General features: G+C 52.0%; 10 protein-coding genes across 10 annotated transcripts; 6 read left to right on the forward strand and 4 right to left on the reverse strand.

Moving 5' to 3' along the window:
• Nucleotides 1-1028: 1028 nt before the first annotated feature.
• Nucleotides 1029-3326, forward strand: BO95DRAFT_293366 (amino acid permease GAP1). The gene is made up of 3 exons (XM_025581726.1): nucleotides 1029-1421; nucleotides 1478-1895; nucleotides 1960-3326. The coding sequence occupies exons 1-3, from the start codon at nucleotides 1130-1132 to the stop codon at nucleotides 3020-3022; spliced, it is 1773 nt and encodes a 590-aa protein (XP_025437247.1). The 5' UTR covers nucleotides 1029-1129; the 3' UTR covers nucleotides 3023-3326.
• A 1100-nt stretch (nucleotides 3327-4426) lies between these two features.
• BO95DRAFT_293513 (GTPase-activating protein RGD2) lies at nucleotides 4427-7849 on the forward strand. Its single transcript, XM_025581727.1, has 5 exons — nucleotides 4427-4842; nucleotides 4922-6068; nucleotides 6131-6226; nucleotides 6285-6470; nucleotides 6520-7849. The coding sequence occupies exons 1-5, from the start codon at nucleotides 4612-4614 to the stop codon at nucleotides 7509-7511; spliced, it is 2652 nt and encodes an 883-aa protein (XP_025437248.1). The 5' UTR covers nucleotides 4427-4611; the 3' UTR covers nucleotides 7512-7849.
• A 457-nt stretch (nucleotides 7850-8306) lies between these two features.
• BO95DRAFT_399854 (AAA family ATPase CDC6) lies at nucleotides 8307-10575 on the reverse strand (the record flags this gene model as incomplete). The annotated part of the gene is made up of 4 exons (XM_025583831.1): nucleotides 8307-10134; nucleotides 10185-10268; nucleotides 10356-10454; nucleotides 10524-10575. The coding sequence occupies 4 exons, from the start codon at nucleotides 10573-10575 to the stop codon at nucleotides 8531-8533; spliced, it is 1839 nt and encodes a 612-aa protein (XP_025437249.1). The 3' UTR covers nucleotides 8307-8530.
• A 441-nt stretch (nucleotides 10576-11016) lies between these two features.
• Nucleotides 11017-13310, forward strand: BO95DRAFT_424239 (DNA-protein crosslink repair co-factor UBX5). Its single transcript, XM_025584663.1, has 2 exons — nucleotides 11017-11905; nucleotides 11978-13310. The coding sequence occupies exons 1-2, from the start codon at nucleotides 11422-11424 to the stop codon at nucleotides 13054-13056; spliced, it is 1563 nt and encodes a 520-aa protein (XP_025437250.1). The 5' UTR covers nucleotides 11017-11421; the 3' UTR covers nucleotides 13057-13310.
• Nucleotides 13311-14248: 938 nt separating this feature from the next.
• Nucleotides 14249-16510, forward strand: BO95DRAFT_436445 (putative Ste20-like serine/threonine protein kinase; the record flags this gene model as incomplete). Its single annotated transcript, XM_025585234.1, has 4 exons — nucleotides 14249-14300; nucleotides 14361-14391; nucleotides 14466-14782; nucleotides 14844-16510. 4 exons carry the CDS (start codon nucleotides 14249-14251, stop codon nucleotides 16508-16510), a joined length of 2067 nt encoding a protein of 688 aa, XP_025437251.1.
• Nucleotides 16511-17259: 749 nt separating this feature from the next.
• Nucleotides 17260-17636, reverse strand: BO95DRAFT_293526 (uncharacterized protein). The gene has a single exon (XM_025581728.1). It carries the CDS (start codon nucleotides 17517-17519, stop codon nucleotides 17301-17303), a length of 219 nt encoding a protein of 72 aa, XP_025437252.1. The 5' UTR covers nucleotides 17520-17636; the 3' UTR covers nucleotides 17260-17300.
• Nucleotides 17637-17753: 117 nt separating this feature from the next.
• On the reverse strand, nucleotides 17754-20623 carry BO95DRAFT_436446 (putative C6 transcription factor; the record flags this gene model as incomplete). Its single annotated transcript, XM_025585235.1, has 5 exons — nucleotides 17754-18534; nucleotides 18607-20005; nucleotides 20044-20160; nucleotides 20217-20251; nucleotides 20397-20623. The coding sequence occupies 5 exons, from the start codon at nucleotides 20621-20623 to the stop codon at nucleotides 17754-17756; spliced, it is 2559 nt and encodes an 852-aa protein (XP_025437253.1).
• Nucleotides 20624-21216: 593 nt separating this feature from the next.
• BO95DRAFT_424244 (L-rhamnonate dehydratase) lies at nucleotides 21217-22994 on the forward strand. Its single transcript, XM_025584664.1, has 3 exons — nucleotides 21217-21531; nucleotides 21598-21820; nucleotides 21894-22994. Exons 1-3 carry the CDS (start codon nucleotides 21442-21444, stop codon nucleotides 22859-22861), a joined length of 1281 nt encoding a protein of 426 aa, XP_025437254.1. The 5' UTR covers nucleotides 21217-21441; the 3' UTR covers nucleotides 22862-22994.
• A 223-nt stretch (nucleotides 22995-23217) lies between these two features.
• BO95DRAFT_293565 (SDR family NAD(P)-dependent oxidoreductase) lies at nucleotides 23218-24485 on the forward strand. Its single transcript, XM_025581729.1, has 4 exons — nucleotides 23218-23454; nucleotides 23542-23807; nucleotides 23894-24311; nucleotides 24388-24485. The coding sequence occupies exons 1-4, from the start codon at nucleotides 23386-23388 to the stop codon at nucleotides 24436-24438; spliced, it is 804 nt and encodes a 267-aa protein (XP_025437255.1). The 5' UTR covers nucleotides 23218-23385; the 3' UTR covers nucleotides 24439-24485.
• A 46-nt stretch (nucleotides 24486-24531) lies between these two features.
• Nucleotides 24532-24837, reverse strand: BO95DRAFT_374868 (amidohydrolase family protein; the record flags this gene model as incomplete). The annotated part of the gene is made up of 1 exon (XM_025583120.1): nucleotides 24532-24837. The coding sequence occupies one exon, from the start codon at nucleotides 24835-24837 to the stop codon at nucleotides 24532-24534; it is 306 nt and encodes a 101-aa protein (XP_025437256.1).
• Nucleotides 24838-25059: the final 222 nt, after the last annotated feature.

Consider the following 25059-nt stretch of genomic DNA (forward strand, 5'->3'; position numbering starts at 1 on the left):
GTACCTACCTATGGGGCATAGCAGAAGGTACGTAGTAACTACGGCGTAAATTACCCAGTAGGTACCTAGTAGTTAACTAGTGGTGGGATACTCCGTAGATACCCACTGATAAGTGGCTATGGGGACTCCGGGCGGGCTAGTCATGGTTGGGACTAGTCCGGTATGAAAGGTTTCCTTCCCATGTCGTGTGGCTGATTGTGATTAGCAAGTCAGCTGCTGGTAACTGCGCACTTATCAATCCTAATTGTCAAGCAAAAAGTAACGGTGAATAATGCTGCAGATGGCAGCCAATCAAGATGCAGGCATGCTCAATCATAAGGTGGCAATCAACCCCGTTCATGAAATCAAGAGATTCACAAGATACTCCCCCAGAATATCAATCGGATGCACCACGCACCACCACCTACAGTGGCCTAGCCACCATCAATTTTAGTGAATTGACAGTAAATAAGGCCCCTCTTGTAGTCTAGCTTCCCCCAGACTGGTCCCACTTCAAGGTTCCGAACCCAGAGAGTTTCCTGCCCGTTTGGCTCGGCCACATGGATGGTAGGTAGACAGGGAGGTATACCGTATCAATGCTTGCAATGCAATAATCTGGCCCACCCCTCCTCTTCCTTCTCCATGCTGATTGATGGTGGATAATTACCCCCGAAAGCATGGATGTCAGTCAATTAAGCCAGACTAGCTAGGCAGCGTTTATTCATTTGTTCCATCTCACTGCGCTCTGAAGGCTGATCTTCCCCATTTAAATACTGGCTGGCATCCCATGTCAATCCATGAGGGCTTCCGAGCTTCTTAATTCTTCCCCCTCCTCTGATCCCTCTTTGCACCCCCGCTAGCATTGCTCTGTTGTGATCGCAGCAGGCAGTCCAACACATTGTGCCTCGGATTAGCGTGGCTCGCCGGAGTGGCTCAGTAACACACATTCACTCATCGTAGCCTAGCACTCAAATACGCCAGCAGCTGCTCTGCACAATCACTATCACCTTATCTTGTTTCTTCTCCTTCTTCTCTTCCTCGACCTCGACCTTCCCATACTGAAAGTCTCTTTCTAATTGTGCAAGCTTGCTGCCCTACTGAGTTCCTAGTGCCTTGTGCGAAACCATACTCTACTCTTACCCTTTCAGCCATGGAGAAAGATTTCATGGAGCCGAAATATGAATCCAAACCCGAGGCCTCCTCGGCCGCCGACCCTCCGCCGTCCTATGGAGAGACCGAGACAACTAAAGGAAGCTTTGGTCAAAGAATCTGGGACAGTTTCAAGAGAGATCCTAATGCACAAGTGACGGCCGCCGAGCACTCGGGTGCCGATGGATCGGCATTCGATATCGAGGAAGCTGCACGGAAGACTGCTCAATCCCCTCTGCAGCGCAAGCTTAAAGGCCGTCACCTTCAGATGATCGCTATCGGTGGCTCAATTGGTATGTACCCCTATATGGCCCCTGGTTCTTGCATAGATGGCTCACCTGTTCCTCAGGTACTGGTCTCTTCGTCGGATCCGGATCAGTTTTGGCTGCGGGTGGTCCTGCATCGGTTCTGATTGCTTACGCGTTGATCGGCTGCATGCTTTACTGTACCGTGCACGCGCTGGGTGAAATGGCCGTTTTGTTTCCTGTCGCTGGTTCCTTCTCCCACTACTCCACTCGCTTTATTGATCCCGCCTGGGGCTTCGCCATGGGTTGGAACTATGCTCTGCAATGGTTGGTGGTTCTGCCGACCGAAATTGTCGCTGCTTCCATGACCGTCAACTACTGGAACTCGAGTATCTCGAGTGCTGCCTGGGTCGCCATCTTTTGGGTCTTGATCGTCGCAATCAATCTATTCGGTGTCAAGGGCTATGGAGAAGCTGAGTTCGTCTTCTCGATTGTCAAGGTCCTTGCGGTTATTGGCTTTATGTGAGTGACCTGAGCGCATTTCTCTTACGGGAATCCTGGAAATCATCCGACTGACTTGAATAAGCATCCTTGGCATCATTTTGGATTGTGGTGGTGGCCCCAACGGTGGCTATATCGGTGCACGCTATTGGCATAACCCGGGTGCTTTCCATAACGGATTCAAGGGTCTTTGCAGTGTCTTCGTCAATGCTGCGTTCGCATTTGCCGGCACTGAGCTGGTTGGTCTTGCGGCAGCCGAGACCGCCAATCCTCGCAAGTCCCTCCCGACTGCCATCAAGCAAGTATTCTGGCGTATCACCTTGTTCTATATCTTGTCGCTTCTGCTGGTCGGCTTACTGGTCCCTTACACCGATGACATGCTCCTTAGCGGGTCATCCAGCGCCGACGCTAAGGCATCGCCCTTCGTTATCGCCATCAAGAAAGCCGGTATATCTGGACTGCCCTCTGTCATGAATGTTGTGATCATGATCGCCGTGCTGTCAGTTGGTAACGCCTCGGTCTACGGTTCTTCGAGAACGTTAGCAGCCCTGGCTGAACAGGGACAAGCCCCAAAGTTCCTGGGTTACATCGACCGTAAGGGTCGTCCTCTCTGGTCCCTCCTGATTGCTTCGTCGCTGGGTGCACTTGGATTCTTGGCCGCGTCTTCGAAGCAGTCCGAAGCGTTCTCTTGGATGATGGCGATTTCTGGTCTCTCGTCCATCTTCACTTGGGGTTCAATCTGTTTGTGCCATATCCGCTTCCGTCGTGCTTGGAAAATCCAGGGACATAGTCTGAACGAACTTGCTTTCCGGTCTCAACCTGGAGTGATCGGATCCTGGGTCGGATTCGCTTTCAACTGCCTGGTTTTGGTAGCCCAGTTCTGGGTTGGGTTCGCGCCTACCGGATATGCGAGTATGACTGCCTCGGCATTGGTCGAAAACTTCTTCTCGGCCTACCTCGCCGCGCCTGTCGTGCTGGCATTTTACATCCCTTACAAACTGTGGTACAAGACTCCCTTTATCCGCGCCAAAGACATGGACCTGCAGACTGGTCGACGTGACTTGGATATCCAGTATCTTATTGAGCAGGAACAGGCCGAACAGGCGTCCTGGCCAGCTTGGAAGAAGGTTTACAAGTTTTTCTGTTAGGTTGAAGTGTTGCCAGTCAGACATTGGACATACGCGGGCGCCTTAATATCATGATACCTTACGTGCCTGAACTTTGTGTACCATAACGATAATGTTTCTTTCCCTCACTTGTATAGATGAGAGCATCTGATGCGTCTTGGTGTTTTAAACCATCTTCAGGGTCAAATACAATTCGACTCGAATTGATATCTTGCGCAAGGTACATGGACTATGAGTTGTAGAAGCGAGCGGAATGAAGCGACTTACTTTCGCGTTCAAGACTGTCTGTCATTTGAAATCTCAAAATTGAGGGAGGTGGTCTGTTCTGTGGTCTTGGCGGCAGGAGAAATTGGTGTCTTTCTGGTCCTCCGTCAGTAGCGAATGAACACACCGGGTATTAGTGGAGGAGGGTTGGATGCCAACCTCACTCGGGCAATGATCGGACAGCAGACTATGCCTATTTATACCATGGTCACTTACGGGAAGGGGGGGCCATGTGAGATTGTTGGGAAATCAATCTAAGACAACGGTAATAATTAACCGTGACGGGGAGACCAAAAATAGTAGCCACTTTTCCAGCAACAGCAGAGCAACAGCAGAGCAACAGCAGAACAACAGCAGTTCTCTACTAATAACTTAGACTACCTATTCCTAGCCAGCAAAGCACGCAACACGTGAGGGATAAAGCGAGGCTGAGGAGGAGACTGGGAAAAAAGGCGGGCGGCAATGGTCTAGTGCGGACTGTACTCCATAGTAACCAAGAGTTACGTAGACCTTAGTAGTAGAGTTGACTTGACCAGCCCTGCCCAGTCACTTTTTTCTATAGGGCCTTTTATTTAACGTGGTTTCAGCTTGGTACGTACTCCTTATTCCTGCACTAATCGGTAGTAGTGTTGAAAACTTACATGTAAATTACCGTACCCAGTACCTACACCGTCGCCCTCCATAATGACGGATGGAGAGCCCAAGGCCCGACCGAACCTCTCTCTCTCTCTCTAGTCTAACTTATCCTCTGGAATCTCGAAATATTCATCCCATCATCATCATCATCATTGTTTCTTCCTCCCGGTTTTACTTCTCTTCCTTTCACCTCTCCTTCCCTGACAAAACAATTGCCTCTCTTCTAGAGCATATCGTATTTTCTTTTTCCCTCTATCTCTTCTCTCTTCGTTATTATCTACTGCATCACTGCTCTCCATTGGCGCTGCATTCATCCCACCTTCTCCCCCCCGAATTCTAGGCTGTCGTCTTCTGTAGCCGCTCTCGCATACTTGTTTCCCCCCTCCTCCCCTCTCCCCGAGCCTATGTCTCTTCGCAGCTCCTCCGTGCCACCTTAGGGATCGTCGAAACCTTCAGCTATATTGGTTGCGCTCAAGCCGGTCGTTTTCTTACTTCTCTTTTCGCTTTCTCCACGGTCCTTGTGTACAGTTACCGTTGCGCCTCTAGTTTGTTTAACCCGGTCGCCTTCTGCTGGCGACGACGACCGATCATCTCTACCTTGGGAGACTTGCCGACTTCGAACAAGTACCTTTGCGTATCATTGCAGCACCTTAGGCGAGACCAGGAACTCAATTCATTGCTCGTTTGTCGGTCGCCGATCTTGCTTCACAATGCCTGGCTTCGCAGATTCGTTTTGGACCCCAGATTACGCCACAGGTCTGGGGGTACTCTACGGCAAACTCCAGCAGGGCGCGGTGGAAAACAAACAAATTCTGACTATTGCCTCGATGCGCGCGGACGCGGAGGACATGTATGGCTTTAAACTTGGGGACATTGCGCCGGCCGTCGACCGGGTGACACCAACAGGGTTTGCGAAGGACGACGGGGCGAGCGTGAGAAAGGTAAGCGGACCGGAGAGTTAAGACTAGGTCTTTCATGTCTATGCGAGTACTAATGCGGGGTTGCCATCTTTCTCTGCAGGCTTATGAAGGTGTTCGCACGGAAATGGTCGAGGCGTCCAAGAACCACCAGAAAATCGCGTCCAACATTCGGGAATTGGTCGTGTCGCCGTTCCGCCGCTGGTGCGACCAACATGAGGCGCGGATACAGAACTCTCACGATGATTTGCAGGCCCGCATCAAGGAACATACGAAGCAGGTCGAATTGGTCAAGAAACTGCGGAGCCACTACTTCAACAAGTGCCGTGTTGTGGAGGATTTGGAGGAAGAGAACAAGCTTGCTTTCCAAGGCCCCGAGACCAGTCCCAAAATCAAGCCCACTCCCAAGATCGTCTTGCCGGAAGAAGAGGGAGAGGAAGAAGAGCCGGTCGAAATCGGCGATCGCATCTATCCTCCCGAGGACCTGAAGAAGCTGTTGATACACATGCTGGAAACGATCAAAGTAGGCGATGTCAAAGTGCCCATCATTGGAACCTATCAGAACACATCGACCGGTGCCGACATCGTCGACTATATTCAGAAGTATCTGAACGGAACCAGCATCAGCTATTGTGAAAGAATCGGCCAGGACCTTGTCGACAACGGGTTTCTTAGGCTCGTGGGAAACATGGGCAGCACGTTTGCCAATAGCTCTAAGATGCGTTATCAGTGGCGCCCAAAAGTCTTCCAAGTCACAGGCATTCCCGACAAGAAAAAGCCTCTGATGCGGGTCACTTCTATCGCCTCCAGCGAAGATGGCAGTGACTCCCCCCTGTCTTCTGTATCCGAGATGCTCGCCGGGTGGAACCCGCTGAATAACCAATACCCGAACGAAACGCCAGCGGAAAAGTTGCGCAGAGAGGCCCGCGAGGCTGATGAACGGTACAAGGCTGCTGTGCGGCGACTTGACCTGATCAGATGCAAGCTCGAGGAGGAGATTGTTGAGAATCTGCGCTTTATGGAGCAGTGCGAATTGGACCGTCTCAAGGCAATCAAAGCCGTAATCCTAGATTTCTCTGGGGCAATCAGCAACGTGATTCCTAACCTGCAGAGCACGGTGGATCACATGATGCTGTACCAGGAGACTATTCAGCCCCTCGGAGATCTTAGATACCTTCTGGAGAACTACCGGACCGGCGGTTTTGTCCCCCGCGTACAGGCTTACGAAAACTACTACGGCTCCGTGGAAGGTATGTAGAAGACCCCGTTCTTCGTAAACCGTCTGGGCAGCTGAGATCTAATCTGCATCTAGATCAGAACTTCGGTGTTGATCTCGAGGCTAGAGCAAGAGCCGATCGCAAGCGGGTTCCAATTATTGTAACGACTATCCTCACTTATCTTGACAACCGTAAGAGCGCTGCAGTATTGACGTCGTCCTCTTGGAAAGTGACTGACCAAAAATATAGGTTACCCTGAATTGGAGGGTGACGAGGCCCGACGTGCGATATGGCTCTATGATGTACCTTTAGCGGCAACGCACCATTTGCGGAATGCACTGAACAACAGCAGAGCGGACTACAACGAAGTGCTCGAGAAATACGAGATTCCTATCATTGCCAGCGTCTTGAAGTTGTATCTTCTTGAATTGCCAGGTTCGTATCCATCTCGTCTCACCATCTGATTCGCATTAACATGAATCAGATTCGCTCGTTTCTTCTCAAGTTTATGAAATTGTTAAGACAATTTATTCCACCACCGCCCATGAGACCACAGAGGAAGGCCGCATCAAAGTTCTTCAAAGCACACTCGGCCAACTCCGTCTCAATAACATCGCCACACTTGACGCCATTATGACCCATTTCACGCGTTTGATAGACCTGACGTCTGCCGACGAAGCTTATGTATCTTCTCTTGCCCAAGCGCTCTCCCCTTGCATTCTCCGCCCCCGCATGGAGAGCAGCCTTACGATGAATGAGCGCCATAGCTATCGTCTAATCCGTGACCTGTTCGCTCACAAAGATGCTATTTTCGGCGAGCTTAAGCGCCAATCGAGCGCTCTCGGGATCAGTGGCACCAGCAATCGCCCCCGTGCTATTAGCACCGATGAGAGCAATCGACGCGCAGCCATGGAAGCGCGGAACCGCGCCATTGTCGACCGCAGCCGCGCCCACAGCCCCAACCCCCCACGGAAGCACCGTCGGGATCGTTCTAGCGGTGCTTCAGAGGCCGGGCGTTTCCCCGTCAACGTCACGAGCCCTACCGAGCGGAGAACCAACCTCCGTAATAGCCTCGACGTTCCCACCAACATGGAATCTCCTACAGCTGCCGAGAAAATGAGCAGCGTGAACATCGACAACTCAGAAGCTCTTGAGACCAACGGTGCTGCGGATGACTTTCCCGCCGTCAGTGCCAGCTCCGGATCTGGAACTTCGAGTCCTCCTCCGGTCGCAGGATCAGATGGATCCATGAGCCCCGTGACCGCTGCCACTCCCACCCAGGAAGCCGAAAAGCGCACTTCGATCCCCCTCTCCAGTGTCATGTTCAACCGCAAACCCGGTCTTGGCAATCGTTCCAGCTTTCCCATCGCGGTGAACAGCGAGAATGGATCTGACAGCAAGCGCAGCAGCCTGGCAACCATCGAGAACGAGCCCAAAGGTGTTACTTTGGAGGACAAGCCAATGGACGATGACTAAACGCGACTCACGTGATGTGTGGATGCACTCACTAACTGACTGATTGACTCATATGACCTGAACGTCTTGAACGTTGTCGCATGTCTTGCTTGAGGTTCTCTCATCATGACAGTGGATTGGGGAGGGACTAGCAGCCACCAACGACTATACTCTACTAGTCTGCCGGGAACAGATCGTTATGGTGCTCCACCCCATTCTGAGAAATAAGGATGGTGAAGCAACATAAAGTGAGAGGAGTCTACGCATGATGTGTGTCTGCTGACCTCAGTTACCTTGGCCTCTTTCTCGGATCTGAGAGCCGGTCTTATCAGCCAAGAAAGCCTTAGGCCCAAGGACTACCTACCTAGTCAGCAGTCTTTCTTCGCCACTTCTCCTTTCCTCTGTGTTCTTACTGTTTGCTTCGTGCATCCTCGATTGTATCCCGCTCGAGAGTCGACATCCCGCTCCCTCTGCCTGAGGTTCCTTTGCAATCCTGCTTCTGCTTCTTTTCTTCCTCTGACATACCCAACATCTTCGTATGTTTATTCTATCTTTGGTGTATACATAGTGCTCCCATTCCATTTATCTATCTTTGTTTCTTTCCTTCCATCGATCGATCAATCTATCTATGCCTGCTGTGTTTTCATGATTTTATCATGTGTTCGCGAAATATCCACTTCCGTGCATTGTCTCGGATTTATCCTCGGACAGTCCCCGCGTGTGACATGCACCGTCTAGTTTGCAGATAGAATCCCAATGTAGAATATTCCGTCAAAGGAGAACTGCAAGTAAGATGAATTTTGATTGTATTTTTCCCTGAATTATAGTGCCAAGTAAACTAAGTATACAACGCTATGAGGTATGTTCCGTGCCGTGCTGTGCCATGCTGTGTGTGCTGTGCTAATCCCAGATATGAGTGATGAAATGTTTGTACGGGGTCCAATGCACCGATAACCAAGACATAATAAGTCGGTGCAATGCAAAAATGCAATGAAGGCCAGGTGGCCAAACGCTCAGAAATGCAGAATGTTGATGAAGTTTTAGGCTTGACCTAAAAGCAGCCTGCGGAGGATGCCCTCCCCGGGTCCAGCGATTTGGCTCTCGATCTCCTTCTGAGAAACGAAGCATACGAGGCATTGCTCGTCCAGCGCTCGACTAGGAGTCATGGGACCAGCTCCATGCTTAGAGGGAGAACGTCGAATGTCTGTTCCGCCAGCGACTGTGCCACCTCGACCGCGGCCTTGGTGTTCGCCCACGAGACCCATGGTTTCCAGATTGCTAAGCACATCCTTGAATTCCGTCGATGTGAGAGGGTGCAGAAGATTGTCTTTCCGACACAGGACGCAATACGCATCATAGACCTGCTTGACCGTGGGAGCCACATTTTTGTTTTTGGATGGAGTACCTGGGATTTCTGTCTCTCGACGGCGCCGATCCAGAGCGATCAATACACAGATTGCGGCTTTCTGTTGAAGATTGATACCCTGAAGTCTTTGCACGGTGCCCTGACCGAAAGCAGAGGAAGTGATGCGCGCCACATGGGCGATGCTCGCTCGTGGTGCGGTGAGGGGGGTGTAGGCCTTCATAGACTTCTGGAAAGGTGGTGAGCATTTGCTGATGGATGAGAGATTATTGTTCTCAACGAGAATAGTTTGGTTTTGAGTGCCAGACGCGGCATCTTGCTTCTCGAGCTTCTGCAGGGTTTCTTGTTCCACAAGATCGATGGCGCGCTTGATCAGCTCAAATGCCTTGCGTAGGTCGCCAGTCTGCGAGGCCACCTTCTTCGAGCACAGCTGGATCGCTGCGGGCTGGACAAATGGGATGAAGTTTGGATCTGCACTGTGACCCTCCGGAAGCAGGGAACGAAGTCGACCAGTAATGACTCCAGCAATTTGAGCCGCATTATAAGGCAGAAATGGGAGCAGACGTGGCTTGAGATTCTTGGCTTTCAGCTGGGGCAACGACCTGTCAGTTAAATCAAGTGCATTTGCAATCCCAATGAGCATAAGTTTCGACTCGCTCTGTAGAGACCACTCGAATAGGGACTGCAAAATGCCAGCGTCCACAGTGAGGAGATGGTCAATCTCGTCCAGGGTCACGAAATATAAATCGTTCTGTTTCTTGTTCGATGTGAACATGATTCGTAGCCGGTCCGCCTCGCTCTTTTTAAACACCTCAGAGTCATCGCAAAGATCCTCGATAAGCTTGCTGTAAACATCACGGGCGGCTCGCATGCTCGCACAATTAATGTGTGTAACCTTGGCTGATTGCAGGTCCATCCCATTACACACTTCCTGAACCAATGCACTTTTTCCGGTACCAGGAGGACCGCTCACATACAAGCAGCCACCTGTGCGAGTGTGCAGGCTGTCCTGTATGAAATCGCGAAGCTTTTCCCGTTCAGCCTCCCTGCCAACGATCCGCGTAGATGATGCGCCTCGTGCAAACAATTGTCTTGCTTGCGTATAGACAGTCTGTGCGGTGGTAGCAGTTGTAGGAGTGGTTGCATGGCGGGGAGTACGTGGCGTCGACGGTTTTGCGCCAACCTGAACGCGGTGTTTTGGTGTGACCGGCGGGGAGTCGAGTGCATCCCGAAATCTCGACTTCGAAGGAGTCTTGAATTCGACTGGTGTTGAGTTTTCGTCTATATTCCGTCAGCAGTGGCCTTGGACATTGCTGCTCCGGTCGACTAACCATTGATAGGATCCGTAGTAGCATTGCGCTTGACTGGTGAAAGCTTGACAGGTGAAACGATCTTGTTTTCCCTCAAGCTGCGGTCTGAGGTATGGTCCGTAGAAGATTCTAATTTCTTGGGGCTTCGGTTCTCTTGCGGATCGGCAATGCTATTGTCGATTGTCCTCGAACGAAGCTGTCGTGTTTGTAATGCAGTGGATTCGGGTTCTTCACGGATGCGGGGCGGCTGTGCTCGGCGCTTGCTTCCACTGCGAAGTAGCAATTGAGGAGCTATAGAGAAAAATTGATTAGACAAGGAAGTTGATAGTGAACTCCGCTGAGGAAAGCAAGTCAACGTACCTTCTGTCTCGATGGCACCCCGTCGGCGCTTGCCCAGGACTGAGACAGCCATTGTTACGATATGACGAACCGTCACACAAAGGAGGCAAGAGCGTTGGGTGAGAGAGTAAAAACAACTTAGTGAATAGGAAGGCAAGTGCAGACTGGATTGGATAGTTATGGGGGTAACGGGAGTGAGTGAGTGAGTGAGTGAGTGAGTGGACATGGAGCTATTTTTCCCAAGGAGGCATAATTGAGCCTCGCCCGATTTTAGGGCCGCGGCGCTATCCACGACGCGCTGCCTCGGCGCGTCACGCGTCGGCTGCGAAAGCCCTGCGACAGTCAAGTAGGGTTCCCGACAAAGCCCAGTGCCGCAGCTTTGGTTACTGCATTTAAAGTTGGGCGGCGTGGGTGATTATGTAACTGTGCGGGCGCTTAGTTAATTAACCAACTAATTTAACTAACTAAACGAAGTGCGTCACTTATCCTGCCTACCTAACTAAATATCGGAGCGGACATTGTCTTCTACTACTGTTATATAACTAGGTACATAATACCTACTTATACTCTTCCCTTAGCTTATATCTCTATATTCTTAGCACACTTTGATTGACAATCAAATCAATTTATGTATCTCCGACCTCCACCTGTTCAAGCTGAATCTATTCCACTGAGCCTTTCTTGTTGCCCTGCTGCCCTGTAATCTGTCATCCCTGATCACCGCCTTAATACCGTCATTGGAGTTTGCAGCTGTTTGCATCATATTGCCCTCCTCACTCATCAACCTCATCAACCTTGCAGCTTGCAGTTAAGTCCTCCTGCAGGTAGTTTCCGTCTCGCACCGGCCTGATACCCCACTATTTATCCTGTTTATATCTTCTCCTGCTTCCAAAACAAAACCCAGCGTGCTTTGCCCGTCATGGACGGCGATGTGGTGGCCCAGTTCACCGAAATTACCGGCTCCAAGCCGGAGCTGGCAATCCAGTACTTGCAGCTTGCCGATTTCAACATCGAGCAGGCTATGCAACTTTACTTTGAGAATGGTGGAGCACCGCTAACCGAAGAGCCTGCGCCATCAACTTCCGCGCCTCAGCAAGCCTCTCGCGCCAGAGGATATGAAGATGATTCCGGCGTTGTACACATCGACTCAGACGACGACGACGACGACGACACCACGGTGGACGAATCGCGGCCTTCCGCCCGCGGCGCTCACTTCGAAGATGATGCGTCCATGGCTCGTCGGCTCCAGGAGGAGATGTACAGAGGGGCGGGTGCTGAAGAAGAGGTGCGCGCACCGATGGCTCGCACCACAGAAACTTTGGTGGGCCCAGAAGCGGACTTTGACGACGGCGACATGCATGCCAGCATTTTGGGCCAACTGCGCGCTCGCCAGCAGCGACACAGTCAGTATAACCCTGTGATACCATTTATCTTCCCGTCTGTCCGTCGCTAACTCATTGTTTCCGCTTCCCAAGACCGTCCCGGTATTTTCAATCAAAGAGATACGGCGTCGATATGGCACGGCGAAGATGAGGCGTCACAACGTGAGCTACTGGCAGCAGCGACTGGAGGAGCCTCCGAAGCCTCAAGTAAACAGAACATGCTGGCCGAGATGTATCGTCCGCCGTTCGAGATTATGTCTCGGCTCCCTTGGGATTCCGCTCGGCAGGAAGGCCGCGATACTGAGAAGTGGTTGCTGGTCAACATCCAGGATTCTTCAATCTTCGACTGCCAGGTGCTGAACCGGGACCTGTGGAAAGACCCTGGAGTGCGGGATACCGTCAAGGAACACTTTGTCTTCCTTCAGTATTCCAAGGACGACCCACGGGCTACGCCCTATCTCCAGTATTATTTTCAAGCAAGCGCAGTATCGGACAACTACCCTCACATCGCAATTGTCGATCCTCGGACGGGAGAACAGATGAAGGTCTGGTCTGGTCCTCCAGTTGTGCGGGCCGCCGAATTCTTGATGCAACTTCACGAATTCTTGGACCGGTACAGTCTGAAACACAATGTGCGGAACCCCGTTGCTAAGCGCAAGCCGGAACAGAAGGAGAAGAGCATAGATGCCATGACTGAGGAAGAAATGCTGGAGATGGCGATGAGGAACAGCCTGGGTGAACAGGCGGCCCAAGCCCCGAAATTGGAGGATCCTGATGAGCTTACCCGCAGTACTGGAGACGTCAAAGGTAAGGGGAAGGCGGTCGATGTGGAAGACGTCGACATGGATGAAGAGGAGCCAGGTGAGCATAGTGCATTCGCTGCCATCTCAAATGACAACCCCCACACCGAACCACCGACCGATCCCGCAACAACGACGCGCATTCAGTTCCGCCATCCCTCCGGAAGAGTCATTCGCCGCTTCGCTCTGGCAGACCCGGTTCGGAGGATCTACGAGTGGCTCAAAGCCGAACCTCCGTTGGCAGACAAGCAAGGGGTGGAGTTCGACCTCAATGCCATGGGTCGTAATCTGATCGACTCATTGGATGCAAGCATCGAAGAAGCCGGTTTGAAGAACGGAACGGTAATGATTGGTTATGTTGAGAATGAATGATCTCACAGTCGACGAAAACTCCAATGCTTAGGATCCAGGACGGGTCGCTGTGATGAAGGGAAAGCCCCGTTTCGCACTGAGTGCATCTAGTCCTTCGAGCCTGCACGTTACGAGCTACGAAGGCGGGAGGTTTTTATCTAAGACGTACATTCGGAACTATTTCATTTGAGGATGAATTGGGAGAAGATCATAATGGATGACCGGGGCCTTATAGATCTAAGCCAGGATGCAATAAGACACATGATTTTTGAGCGATAGACTTGATTGCAAGTGCTTGACAGAGTATGGAGTATGTACATACATCGTTCCGTGGCTGTTAGTCCCGCGCTGGGCAGCCGTAGGTACCCGCCGGGCGCAGTTACCGGGCTACTTGGGGGTTGGGGGGGTGGGTAGTAGCTGCTGACCGCCATTCAGGACTGAGCCCCACCATTGGCAAGAAATCAAGGCATTGGGCCGGCAGAAACAACCCCGCGTTGCCCCAATCACCGGGCGGTCCCTCCTTCGTTGTTGTTGTTCCATGTTTGCAGTGGCCCTGCCCATTACTACACTATCAGTATGCAAGGAGATTCTTCTCTCTCTGCGATCTGAGCTCTGTCTGAGATCCTTACTTGTTTCTAAATTGACAATCAAAGCAAGGGATTGATTCTAAAAGGACGCTTGTCTGTCTATTCTTCTAACTTACCGCTTCCTCCCTTCTTCCCCCTCCTTCCTCTCCCCTCGCCCCCTCCTTCAGAAGTGCAAGTCCTGGCTCAGCTGGGTTCAACAAACCCCCCCCCCCGCCAGCTGATCGTGCACTGGTCGACCAGTGTCTCGCATTCCACGGGTGGCACTTGAGCTTAATCCTCGCTTTTTCGCCCTTGTGGACTCTGACATAGAATTGATCTTCCCCCTTTGTCAATGAATGTTCTCAGTGTTTCATTGAACCTTATCTGTTCGTTCCATACCTCCTAGACTGCTGATTCTAGGCGATCGGTACTAGGTATGTTGTCACCGTTCTCTCATGGCTGATTGGACGATTCATCCACTATAGCTCTCTCCTCGAAACCTCTTGGCCCATCCCCTGCTCACTGGCTACTTGGTCCTCCCATAAATATCCTTTGTGTCGGCTGTCAATGCTGACTCTTACATTGACTATGACAGAACCACATCGAACACTGGCCATTAGCAGGTCGTGAGTCCAAGCACAGCCGAAATGGAAGGCCTCGTAGACCCAGAGACAATTTACATGAAGCAGAATTGCATCGGTACGTATCCGCTTTGCCGCCTTAACTGTTAGCTGGCTTTCCTGACCGACCGTTGTCTAGGTGGCGGAAGTTTTGGGAAAGTATATAAAGGGTATGGTGCTGTCTCTATTTCCCGTTTGCAGAAGATCTATAAGACCCATCGCTCACGCTGTGGTTCGATCTAAGGGTCGATAAACGTAACGGAGCATCTGTTGCGATCAAAATCATCGACGTCGAGAATGCCGAAGATGAGGTTGAAGATATCATCCAAGAGATTGCTATCTTGTCGGAGCTCAATTCGCCCTACGTGACCAGGTATCATGGCTCGTTCTTGAAAGGGTCTAGCTTGTGGATCGTTATGGAGTTCTGCTCCGGTGGTAGTTGCTCGGATTTGATGCGCCCCGGCACCATTCCCGAGGAGTATATTATGATAATTCTCCGAGAGTTGCTCCGGGGATTAGACTACTTGCATAGCGACAAGAAGCTACATCGTGATGTCAAAGGTACTGTTTATCATACCGCTTATGTATCGGCCCGTCCAACACCAGCTAATCTGTGGTATAGCTGCCAATATCCTTCTCACTTCTAGTGGCCAGGTGAAGCTCGCAGACTTTGGTGTTTCAAGTCAGTTATCAGCAACTATGACTAAGAAAAACACCTTTGTGGGGACACCATTCTGGATGGCACCAGAGGTGATCAAACAGTCGGGCTATGATTATAAGGCCGATATCTGGTCTCTTGGAATAACTGCAATTGAGCTGGCGAATGGAGAGCCACCTTACTCGGATATTCATCCTATGAAGGTTTTGTTCTTGATTCCTAAAAATCCTCCCCCAACCTTGCACGGGGACTACAGCAGAGCTTTCAAGAACTTCGTGGAGCTTTGCCTGCGGAGGGATCCGCGGGAGCGACCTTCAGCCCGAGAATTGTTGGAGCATCCATTCATCAAAAGGGCGAAGAAGACAACATACCTAACGGAATTGATTGAACGCTACGAGCGCTGGAATACTATTCATGGAAGTAAATCGACCGATGACGACGAGGATAACTATCAAGAACCTCCATCCAAGACCAGCCCTGTCGACGAAGAAGACGATCTCTGGGACTTTGGCACTGTCCGCCCTGCTGGGGGACGAGCTCCTGCGCTGAAGCCCATGAAAGAAGCCGACGTGAATGCACGAGCTCATGATATCGCTGAACAAAACCTGAAGGCAAGCAGTCGTATGGAGTTTGCACGCGATAAAATCAATCCTCCTACTGTGCCGATGCCGCCACCGCGTACTCCAGGCGCTGTATCCGTACCATCCTCACCCTCTAAAATTCCTTTGCCGCCATCTCCTATGAAGTCTTCAGCATCAGAGTTCAGACCACATACACCTTCTTATTTAAAAGAGCCAGCTACGCGCCTGCCTAAAGAGAGCCCCGGCAATGAATACGATAGAGCTCTACAGCAAGCTTTAGCCGAAGACTTGAGTTTCCTCAACCTCGACCAGTCACCAAACATTTCCCTAGCCTCCTCAAACAGCCGCCACGATACTCATGCAACACAGGGTTGTGAGAGAACGCAACCATCACAATGCACAGAGCATGCACTCTTTCAGAGACATAGCCCCTCTCGCGCTGTTCCTGGCCCTTCATCCAGTCAGGGATCCAGACCTGCAGCAGAATCCAGCCCACATCGTCAGCTATTCGCACCGCCGCAACCACTGCCTCGGCCTCCCCCTACTCCTAGGCACATGTCGCCGCAGTCGCCATCATTCCGATCTCAGCAAGTGCTCGCGCAAAACAACACACCTACCCCAGTGAAGCATATTCGAAGTCAGTCTCACATCGCGATAGAAAGCTCCTTTGACAGCGCTGCATGGGCAGCAAGTAATCAACCATCACAGTCCTCGTCGACCGAAATTACCGCCTTGAACAGTGTGATATTACCTGCTCTCGAAGCCGCCATACGTCGTCGGGCACGGCGCTTGGAACTTCTTACTCACAACTCCGCTGGCAATAAGAGCACCGATGCTTACAAACAGCAGGCGCGTCAGTACCACGCGCACGAGATGATGGAGTCTCTTGTGGGCGATCTGTGCGGGATGTTCACAAGACTTGAACGTTGGGATAATGAGGCCCCTGTGGGAATGGGCGCCCAAGTCTCGTCGTTCTTAGAGGGGTTTCTCGAAGAGATTCTTGTTCGGATTGAGCCATCCGACGATGATTCGAACTCAAGCGGGGCTTAATTGTTGTCTTCTTGGGGCAACGATGCGGTCCGCTACTGGAATTTAGGCCTCTCTAGTGATGATAACGAATTTCCCTTCACACATATTCGCTCGCAACCTCATCTGTCCCAACAAGCCTGGCAGATCTCTACCGTTGGACCACTTTCCATGAATCCAATGCCTGGTGTTCTCATTGATAAGAGACTTGCGCATTCAAGACCCCTGGACTACACTTTTTTATCTAGTCATGTCACCTTGGCATGTCTTCCTGTTGGAGTCAATACTTTCTCGTTCTGTTCAATGTATGCATGACGTTTCTATCTACCTTGGGCTGGAACCTTTGTTATTCCCATCATGATTATCAAGAAGGAGCTGGATCTTTTCAAAGTCAAGCAGGCTCCTGACTTTGTTCGCCTCCTCTATTTGTTTTTCAAGTTCGCTTTTGTGTTTGGGTAAGAAGTTCTCAAGTCTTCCTCTCCCTTTTCTTTTCTTCTGTGGCTATGTTTTCTTAGGTTAAGATTGATGAACATAAGCAAATTTACTTCAAACGAATTCACGATAGGTCACACGCCTGAATTGTTGCATCTCATAACAAAGGCTCCGTGTAGACTTGACCCTGTCTTAACAGCCTATGTGATATATAGTCGAGAGATTTTGTACCTTCCTCCGGCTTCCCACAGTGCATATTTATCGTACGAACCACTATCCCTATCATATATTGAGTGGTAGGACGAGTACCTAGGCTGTCCTCACAGGACTGATATTATGATGCGTAATCATGCTCAAAAGGGTCGAGTCTGCCTCTGTGACATCAATCATAAGACTTGCTTCGTCCTCTCGCATGTTCGAAAGAGAGGCGTAGTGAAACCGCAAGCGGCCGGAGCCAAGCACTGCTGTGCATAAGCAGGAACCAAGCAGGTTCAATGATGCAGAGACTTGTTCCTCGTGAAGGACTTGAACGCGAGGAGCAGCTTGCCCTCAGGGCCACTTTCTTTCTCACTGCCCCTTTGTTGGAACACGCTGTTGCCATCTAAAACTATCAAGACAGGGAACAACGAAGCTCCGAGACGCACCGTTGTCATGGCAGACTTAGACAGTGGGCACATATAGTCATTGTTCATCGGGCTTATACGCTTTTGCTGCGTGACTGCCTGTAACTTTGACGGTGATCCCCAAGTGGCCAATACTAGCTAAGTGTTTTCATGTGTTCGAACTTCACTTGGTGGTACCATTTGACTTAGTCGTTAGGCTCGCCAGAGCTCTTTCAACCACTGGGACGAAACAGCCAGTCAGTCTCTGGTGTTGGTATCAGGTAGTTGGTGATGTTGAACTCGTTCGTGTTTGTGTTGGTGCTATCAACGACAGGATCGGTCGTGTTGCCAGTCCCTGTAAGGCCATTGATCGGCATCTGCTCGTTGACTGCATCCCCCATATCCAAACTGAGGATCTCAGGGCCTCTGCCGGCCGGCACACGCGGGACATTGAAGAAGCCGAATACATCAAGGTACTCGAGTTCATTTGGGGCTAGATTGCGAGCTGGCGCGACTGCAGGGGCTGGTGGTTGGCTGCCAGCTGGGGATGAGCGCGGCTGTCGTGAAATGAGAAAATCGAGATCAAATGCACAACGACGCATGTCTGCTAGGATTTTCACAGACGATGGCGTGACGCGCTCACCCTCATTAGTGGTGGACTGTTGGTATTCGCCATACTCGTCGAGTACGCGCTGTAGGAGTGAGCTGTAGCGCTCTGCCACTTTCCAGTACTTCCCCATTTGAGAAAGGGTGTCAACAAAGAAGATGATATCGGGGCTAACAATATGGGCGATGGTGGATCCATGGACAAGCAGCAGGCGAGCAGAAACCCAGAGGGTGAACGCAAAAGGCGGCCCCATCTTGTCCAGCATGCTATTGTCCACGACATAGCGGGTTACCGAAAGAATGTTGTCAACTGCCAGCAAGCACCGTTGGCTAGCACTGTATGATGGGGTGAAAATTGGAGAACGTGTGGTGGGGTAAGCGGCCGACGAATGGAGTCGAATTACAGCGCTACAAAGTGTTAGCCATTTTACCGCGGGGCTGAGTGCAAGGGTGTGATTTCTATACCACAGACAGACTCACGTTTGATATGTAGCGTGTAGTTGAACCCAGTCACAGTGGAGGTTCCGGCTATGCTTGGGTCCACTGAAGAGGCGAGACGAGTTTTCATAAGCATACTCGGCTGGAAGGTTGAATTCCCATGATGTGAGTTCGCTATCGAGCTTGCGATACATCACTTGCCATTCCTCGACATCGGAAAGTGCACCTATATCGACGGGCCTCTTCAGAAAAGTATGTATCCGAGATAATATCCCTAGAATTTCCACGTAGAGTCCAAATGTTCCCACATTCTCGGCGCGACTCGAATATTCAGCACGATCGCTGGTACGTCGGAACCACCGAGTCTCAACCGGCTGGTTCTTGTGGAAGTATTCATCTTTGCATGGAAGCTTGCGGTCAATATCCTTGTCGTCCAAGGCAAAGTCAAATGCAGTGGCGATGGTTGAGTATCGGTCTAGGAGGTAAACCATCCAAAACAGTCTCCGTCGGCTCTCATCCTCAATCCAGGTGTCAGGATCTGGAAGGGTGACTGCGCGCAGGGTATAAATGGAAGGATATAGAGGAGCAATGAGCGAGGATTTAGACTCCACGGCTAAGCCCAGTTGGACTACGGATCGCGTGACTAAGGCAAGTAACTTCCATCCCGGGGGCCCGTTGGATGAACCTACTAAGTCCAACGCTAAAATCACCAAAGCTTGGAGCGCTTTGACCGAAGAGTTTTCCAGCCCGTAGAAAAGCACCTTCTGCTTAGACGAGTCATGATATCGCTTCCGGTTCTGCGCGTTGAGTCGACTATCATTCGAAAAGCGGAGCGTGGTTGCCACAATGGCATAAAGCACGACTCGATCGGCTTCCTCTAACGGAGAGGGTCCAAAGAACGTATCGAGCGTAGTCCGGCGATGTAGTATCGGACACCAGGTGTTGATGTGTTCGAAATAGAGGTCGACTAGTGCATATAGTAGATCGTAGGGGGGGAGATCGAGTTCCGGGTCAGCTAGTGATTGTTCCTGGCTGTTATATAATGACACTGGGACCTTCAAAGAAGATTCGTTCCCTGTATAATCACTCTGGGTCGAATTGTTTGGAAGATGAGGCAACGAGATCGCAGAAGAGATGCCATTCGGAAGGTGATTTGGTAGCGTGTTCCGCACCGACATGTCCGAAGGACTTGTGATAGAGACATCAGATTGACGAGTAGGGTGCGGGAACGAGGCTGGCTCTTGGAAGTGGAAGGCAGTTTGAGGACTTGTTCCATGAGCAGCAGAAGGCTCTGAAGGCGAACTGTAAGAGAATGGTGCAGGATGAAGAGCATCTTGGCCCAGGCGTGATTGGCCCCCAATGATATGCTTCTCAATGAGGCGAGCCTGCGTCTGGATAACTTCCTCCAAGCGGTCTATATCTCCGATATCAGTCGAGCGGGCTACAAGAGTACATGAGATTGGCAGAAAGTATGCTTACCGAGTCGCTGTTCGAGCTCCTTGCCATACCCCGCACGAAGGCCAGGCTTCTTGCGTTCCTTGTACTCACACAACTGGCCATTGCGTGCACACCACCCACAGCTTGGTTGAGCTCGATCTAGCAAGGTTAGCAAGACACGTATGTAACATTGCACTACCACGCGGCTCACCTACCACATTTGACCTTCCTCTGCTTACAAAGCTCACACCTGGTAGTTAAGGAGGTTAGCAAGGTCGGTAGGACAGTCACTACTGTTTCACAAAGGAAGGTACAGGGCGAATGCAGATGCACGATGCCGGAAGAGCATTCATTCATCAAAAGCTTGTTTAGGCCGGGTTGAAGAGGAGACATACGAGACAGTAAGGGGGCGCTTGCGCTTCAATGCTCGAGAAGCACTCGAGTCGTTCTGGGCCACACGGTCATTGTCACTGTCAGCAGCGGACCAAGACTCATCTCCACTTTGATACCGTTCTGGCTCGCCAGAAGGTCGATATGGTGGTGGAGTCCGCTCAGCAGGAGGAGCTGGTGGTGGTGCTGGTGGTGGTGCTGGTGGTGCTGGTGGTGCAGCAGAATTCGGCATAGCACTTCACTGTACTTCGGCGAATCGGGATCTGCAAGGAAGGAGGGGAGGGGGGGGAGGGAGATAGGTCGGTTTAGCCACGGCAATTGGTATCAGTAGTCAGGAAAACCTCATGATGACAGGGGGAGGGGGGCGGGTTGAGGTGAAGATCGGGGGAGGAATTGAACCGAATTGAACAACAAAAGAAAGAGACCGGGGAAAGCGAAAGGGAAGAGGCAGAAAGAAAGGCGAAGAGCAGACAGGCAGGCAGGCGGGAGTGCGTGCCCGCGGTGCGGGCAGGCTAGGCTAAGGCCCACGGGGTTTAGGTGGGTTTGGCAGTAGTAGTGCCCAGTGCAGGTGCCAGGGTTTGGGTGGGTTCCATGAACAGATGGGCAAGACCCAAACGGGGAATAGTACTAGCCTTTCACCTGGCAACCCCGCAATCTCTCCTACCGCGGCGCTTCTTTGTCTGGCCCGTTTTCATTCAGGTTGCACAGTTGCAGACTCAAGTTCCAAGTTACTAGGTACATACTCCCTCCGTAGAAGTTGGGGCAAGGCCCGATCCGCCAGTCAGCTGACGATTTCGTTGAGAAGAGAACCTCGAAGCTGTTGACCTCGGCCACTATTACCCCGAACTTGCGCTGCCCGCCCGGGGCAATGGAGAATTATTTCCCCTCGATGCCATTCCGGTAGCATGTGTTCAAATATGAGAAGTTTTCCAGGGGATGAAATGTCTTTCTTCTTCCTCGTTTGTTCTCATTTGCTTTTTTATTTTTATTCTCTAAGAATCTGTACGCCTGTGTAGATTTACATCCTGTTGTCTGTACAGCATCGTCACCATGAGCAGCACTACGCCCGCTTTCCCCCGCATCAAGGAAGTTCGCACTTTCATCACTAGCGGAGTGGGCTCCGGAGGTGACTATCACAATGTAAGTCGCAGCCCGGTATTCGCATGTGGGAAGAGACTGCCCTAACCTTGCTTTCTCTCTCTTCAGGTCAAGGGTGGCCACTGGCTGATTGACAGCGATATTTCGACCCCTATGACCAAATGGGCGGAATACCGTGGCTCGCGCACCTCCTGGGGTATCAACGTCCTCGGCTCTTTCTGCGTCGAGCTGGAAGCCACCGATGGAACCAAGGGCTTCGCCACGGGCTTTGGTGGCCCCCCCGCTTGCTGGTTGGTCCACCAACACTTCGAGCGTTTCTTGATCGGTGCTGGTGAGTCTTTATTTGAATCTTTTCTCGATATTATAGAATGGACGACGACTAAGCCCCGTTGTTTCATTGATAGATCCCCGTGATACCAACGACTTGTTCGAGAGAATGTATCGGGCTTCGATGTTCTACGGCCGTAAAGGTCTTCCTGTGGCCGTCATTTCCGTGATCGATTTGGCACTTTGGGATCTGGTGGGAAAGATCCGCAAGGAGCCCGTCTACAAACTCATTGGCGGAGCGACGCGCTCACGGCTGCACTTCTACTGCACTGGGCCGCAGCCCGCCGCCGCCAAGGCTGCCGGCTTCATTGGCGCTAAAGTCGCCCTCCCCCACGGCCCCGACGAGGGCACGGAAGGTCTGCTGAAGAACGTGGCCTACCTGCGTAAGCAGCGCGACTCGGTCGGCCCCGACTTTCCCCTGCGGGTGGACTGCTACATGTCCCTGAATGTCCCCTACACCATTGAGCTCGTCAAGCGCTGTGAAGCTGAGGGCATCAACATTGACTGGTGGGAGGAGTGTCTCACCCCGGATGACTTCGACGGCCATGCACTTCTGAAGAGAGCCCACCCCACGGTCAAGTTCACCACCGGCGAGCACGAGTACTCCCGCTACGGCTTCCGCAAGCTGATTGAGGGACGCAACCTGGATATTGTGCAGCCTGACGTGATGTGGGTTGGCGGTCTGACCGAACTCTTGAAGGTCTCGGCCATGGCCGCTGCCTACGATATCCCTGTGGTCCCCCACGCTTCAGGCCCATACTCATACCATTTTGTTGTCTCCCAGCCCAACACACCGTTCCAGGAGTACCTGGCCAACTCCCCCGACGGCAGCACTGTTGAGCCCGTCTTCGGAAATCTGTTTTTGAACGAGCCGATCCCCACTCAGGGCTACCTGGATGTGTCGATCCTAGACAAGCCCGGGTTTGGTCTCGAGCTGAACCCCGCGGCTCCCCTCATCAACGCCGCCACTATCCTCACTCCGGCTCCTCAGAAGGGCTTGCCCGCTCCGGTAGCAGAGCAGCCCGAGACCAACGGAACTGCATAGAATGATTGATCTCGATGGAAGGCTGTTAACAGGATTGCGCAGCGCGCAATGGATCCTACTTTCTATTGTCATTGCCCTTTTTCAGATGTCCCATGTATGACTGATGCTCTTTTTTTCCTTCTGCCTGCCTGATGTTACTCCATGTTCATAGACGGAGAATTCTCATTGACCGACCAATGGTCCCGACCGTGGAGAATTGTATTGTGGCACCGCCGAGTCGGCTAAATGTAGCGACACGAGCAAGTGTGGGGTAAAAACAAGTTAGCTCGGGGTATCAATACCGCGAAACCCCCGAGACCGCCCGCGGCGACTCCACGTGCCCCCTTTCCACCATCTTATCGCTTCGGCGGGGTTGGCCTTGATTGTAGCACTTGAAAAAAAACAAAGGCCGACTCCTCCAGCGAGGTCCAAATCTAAAGGTAGAGATATATTTAGGTATTTCCCCGGGATAGTCGCCCCGGATTGAGCTCTTCTTACGACTCTGGTGGGAAATTGGCCAACATTCAACATAAAATCACAACACCATGCCGCTTCCACAGCTCCTCATCGGCAAAGTGGCCGCCATCACAGGTGGTTTGACCGGTATTGGCAGAGTGAGTACCTTCATTTCCCCTGGGGCTCTGCGATGAGCTTCCCAGAGACAGAAGAGCCAGCCCTGACCAACTGAAATCCCTGAACAGGCCATTGCCCTCGACTATCTTCGCCACGGCGCCAAGGTAGCCGTCAACCACCTCGGCGGCCCGAACGATGAGCCACTCCTCGAGGCGCTGCGCAGAGAGGTGTCCGAGGTGACCGGAGACGAGGGGACCAGGTTCATTGCCGTCGCGGGGGATATCTCCCAGCCCGAGACGGGGCGCGAGTTTGTCGCCAAGACGGTAGAAGCATTCGGACGACTGGATGTGTTTGTGAGCAACGCGGGCGTGTGCAAGTTCGAAGAATTCCTGGAGTACGTTTGATACTTACTTGCTGGCTGGCGTGGCTTCTGCGGTGGCCGTGGGGAAATACAATGCTAATAGTTTCCATCTCTGACAGGGTCGACCCTCCCCTCCTCGGCCACACCTTCAACACCAACCTCTCCGGGGCATTTTACGCCGTCCAGGCGGCCGCGCGACAGATGGCGCTCGCCCAGTCGCCCCCGGGCGGCTCGATCATCGGCATCAGCTCCATCTCGGCGCTGGTCGGTGGAGGGCAGCAGACCCATTACACGCCCACCAAGGCAGGCGTGCTCAGTCTCATGCAGTCGACGGCCGTGGCGCTGGGCAAGTATGGCATCCGCTGCAATGCGCTGCTGCCCGGGACCATCCGCACGCAGCTGAATGACGAGGATATGAGCGACCCCGCGAAGCGAACATACATGGAAGGCAGAATCCCGCTGGGACGACTGGGTCAGCCGCGGGATCTGACGGGCCCCGCTGTGTTTCTGGCGTGCGAGGAATTGAGTGGCTATGTGGTGAGTTTCTGCACGACAGCTGTGATTATCTTCTATTACCGAGTACCATGACTAACTACTAGGGAATGAACAAAAGACCGGTGCGCAGCTACTCGTAGATGGTGGATTGTTCGTGAATCTTCAATAGGTTGGGATCTTGTATTATGACCGAGACCTTGCATATCACGTCGCATATATAGCTAGCTATGAATAAGCCTGAGCGTAACCATTAAGTACAGACTCAAATCTCCACGCCGTAAGCCTTGACAGCAACCCCGGCCCAAACCCCTTCTCTCTCCGCCTGGGACAAGCCTCTGCGGTCCAAGATCTCCTCGACGACCCTCTTCCACCGGCCCCACGAAACCGCATTCCCTCCGCCACCAACATTGCAAACCGGCCAATCCGACCCAAACATGACCCTCTGCGGCCCAAAAACATCGAACACGAGATCAGTCCACGGCTGAATCCTGTCCACCAGCGCCTTGACATCCGGCTCCGTCCCCTCCTCCAGCGGCAGCAGCTCCGAGAACCCTCCGGAGAGCTTCATGAACGTCGAAGGATACTGCGCCATGGCCATGATCAAGGCCGACCACTCCAAGAAATCCGAATGAGTAGCAACAGAAGCCGGGCCACGATACGGCAGGCGAAGATTCGGCTTACAGAGATGATCTAACAACACATCGCAAGTCAGAATCTTCCCCTTGCTTCTTCCCCTTTTACCCACACGAGAGAGCAGCATCTACACGGGACCGAATTTGAGAGAGGGGGG

The sequence above is a fragment of the Aspergillus brunneoviolaceus genome, assembly GCF_003184695.1.
Source record: "Aspergillus brunneoviolaceus CBS 621.78 unplaced genomic scaffold BO95scaffold_93, whole genome shotgun sequence".
Classification (NCBI taxonomy): domain Eukaryota; kingdom Fungi; phylum Ascomycota; class Eurotiomycetes; order Eurotiales; family Aspergillaceae; genus Aspergillus; species Aspergillus brunneoviolaceus.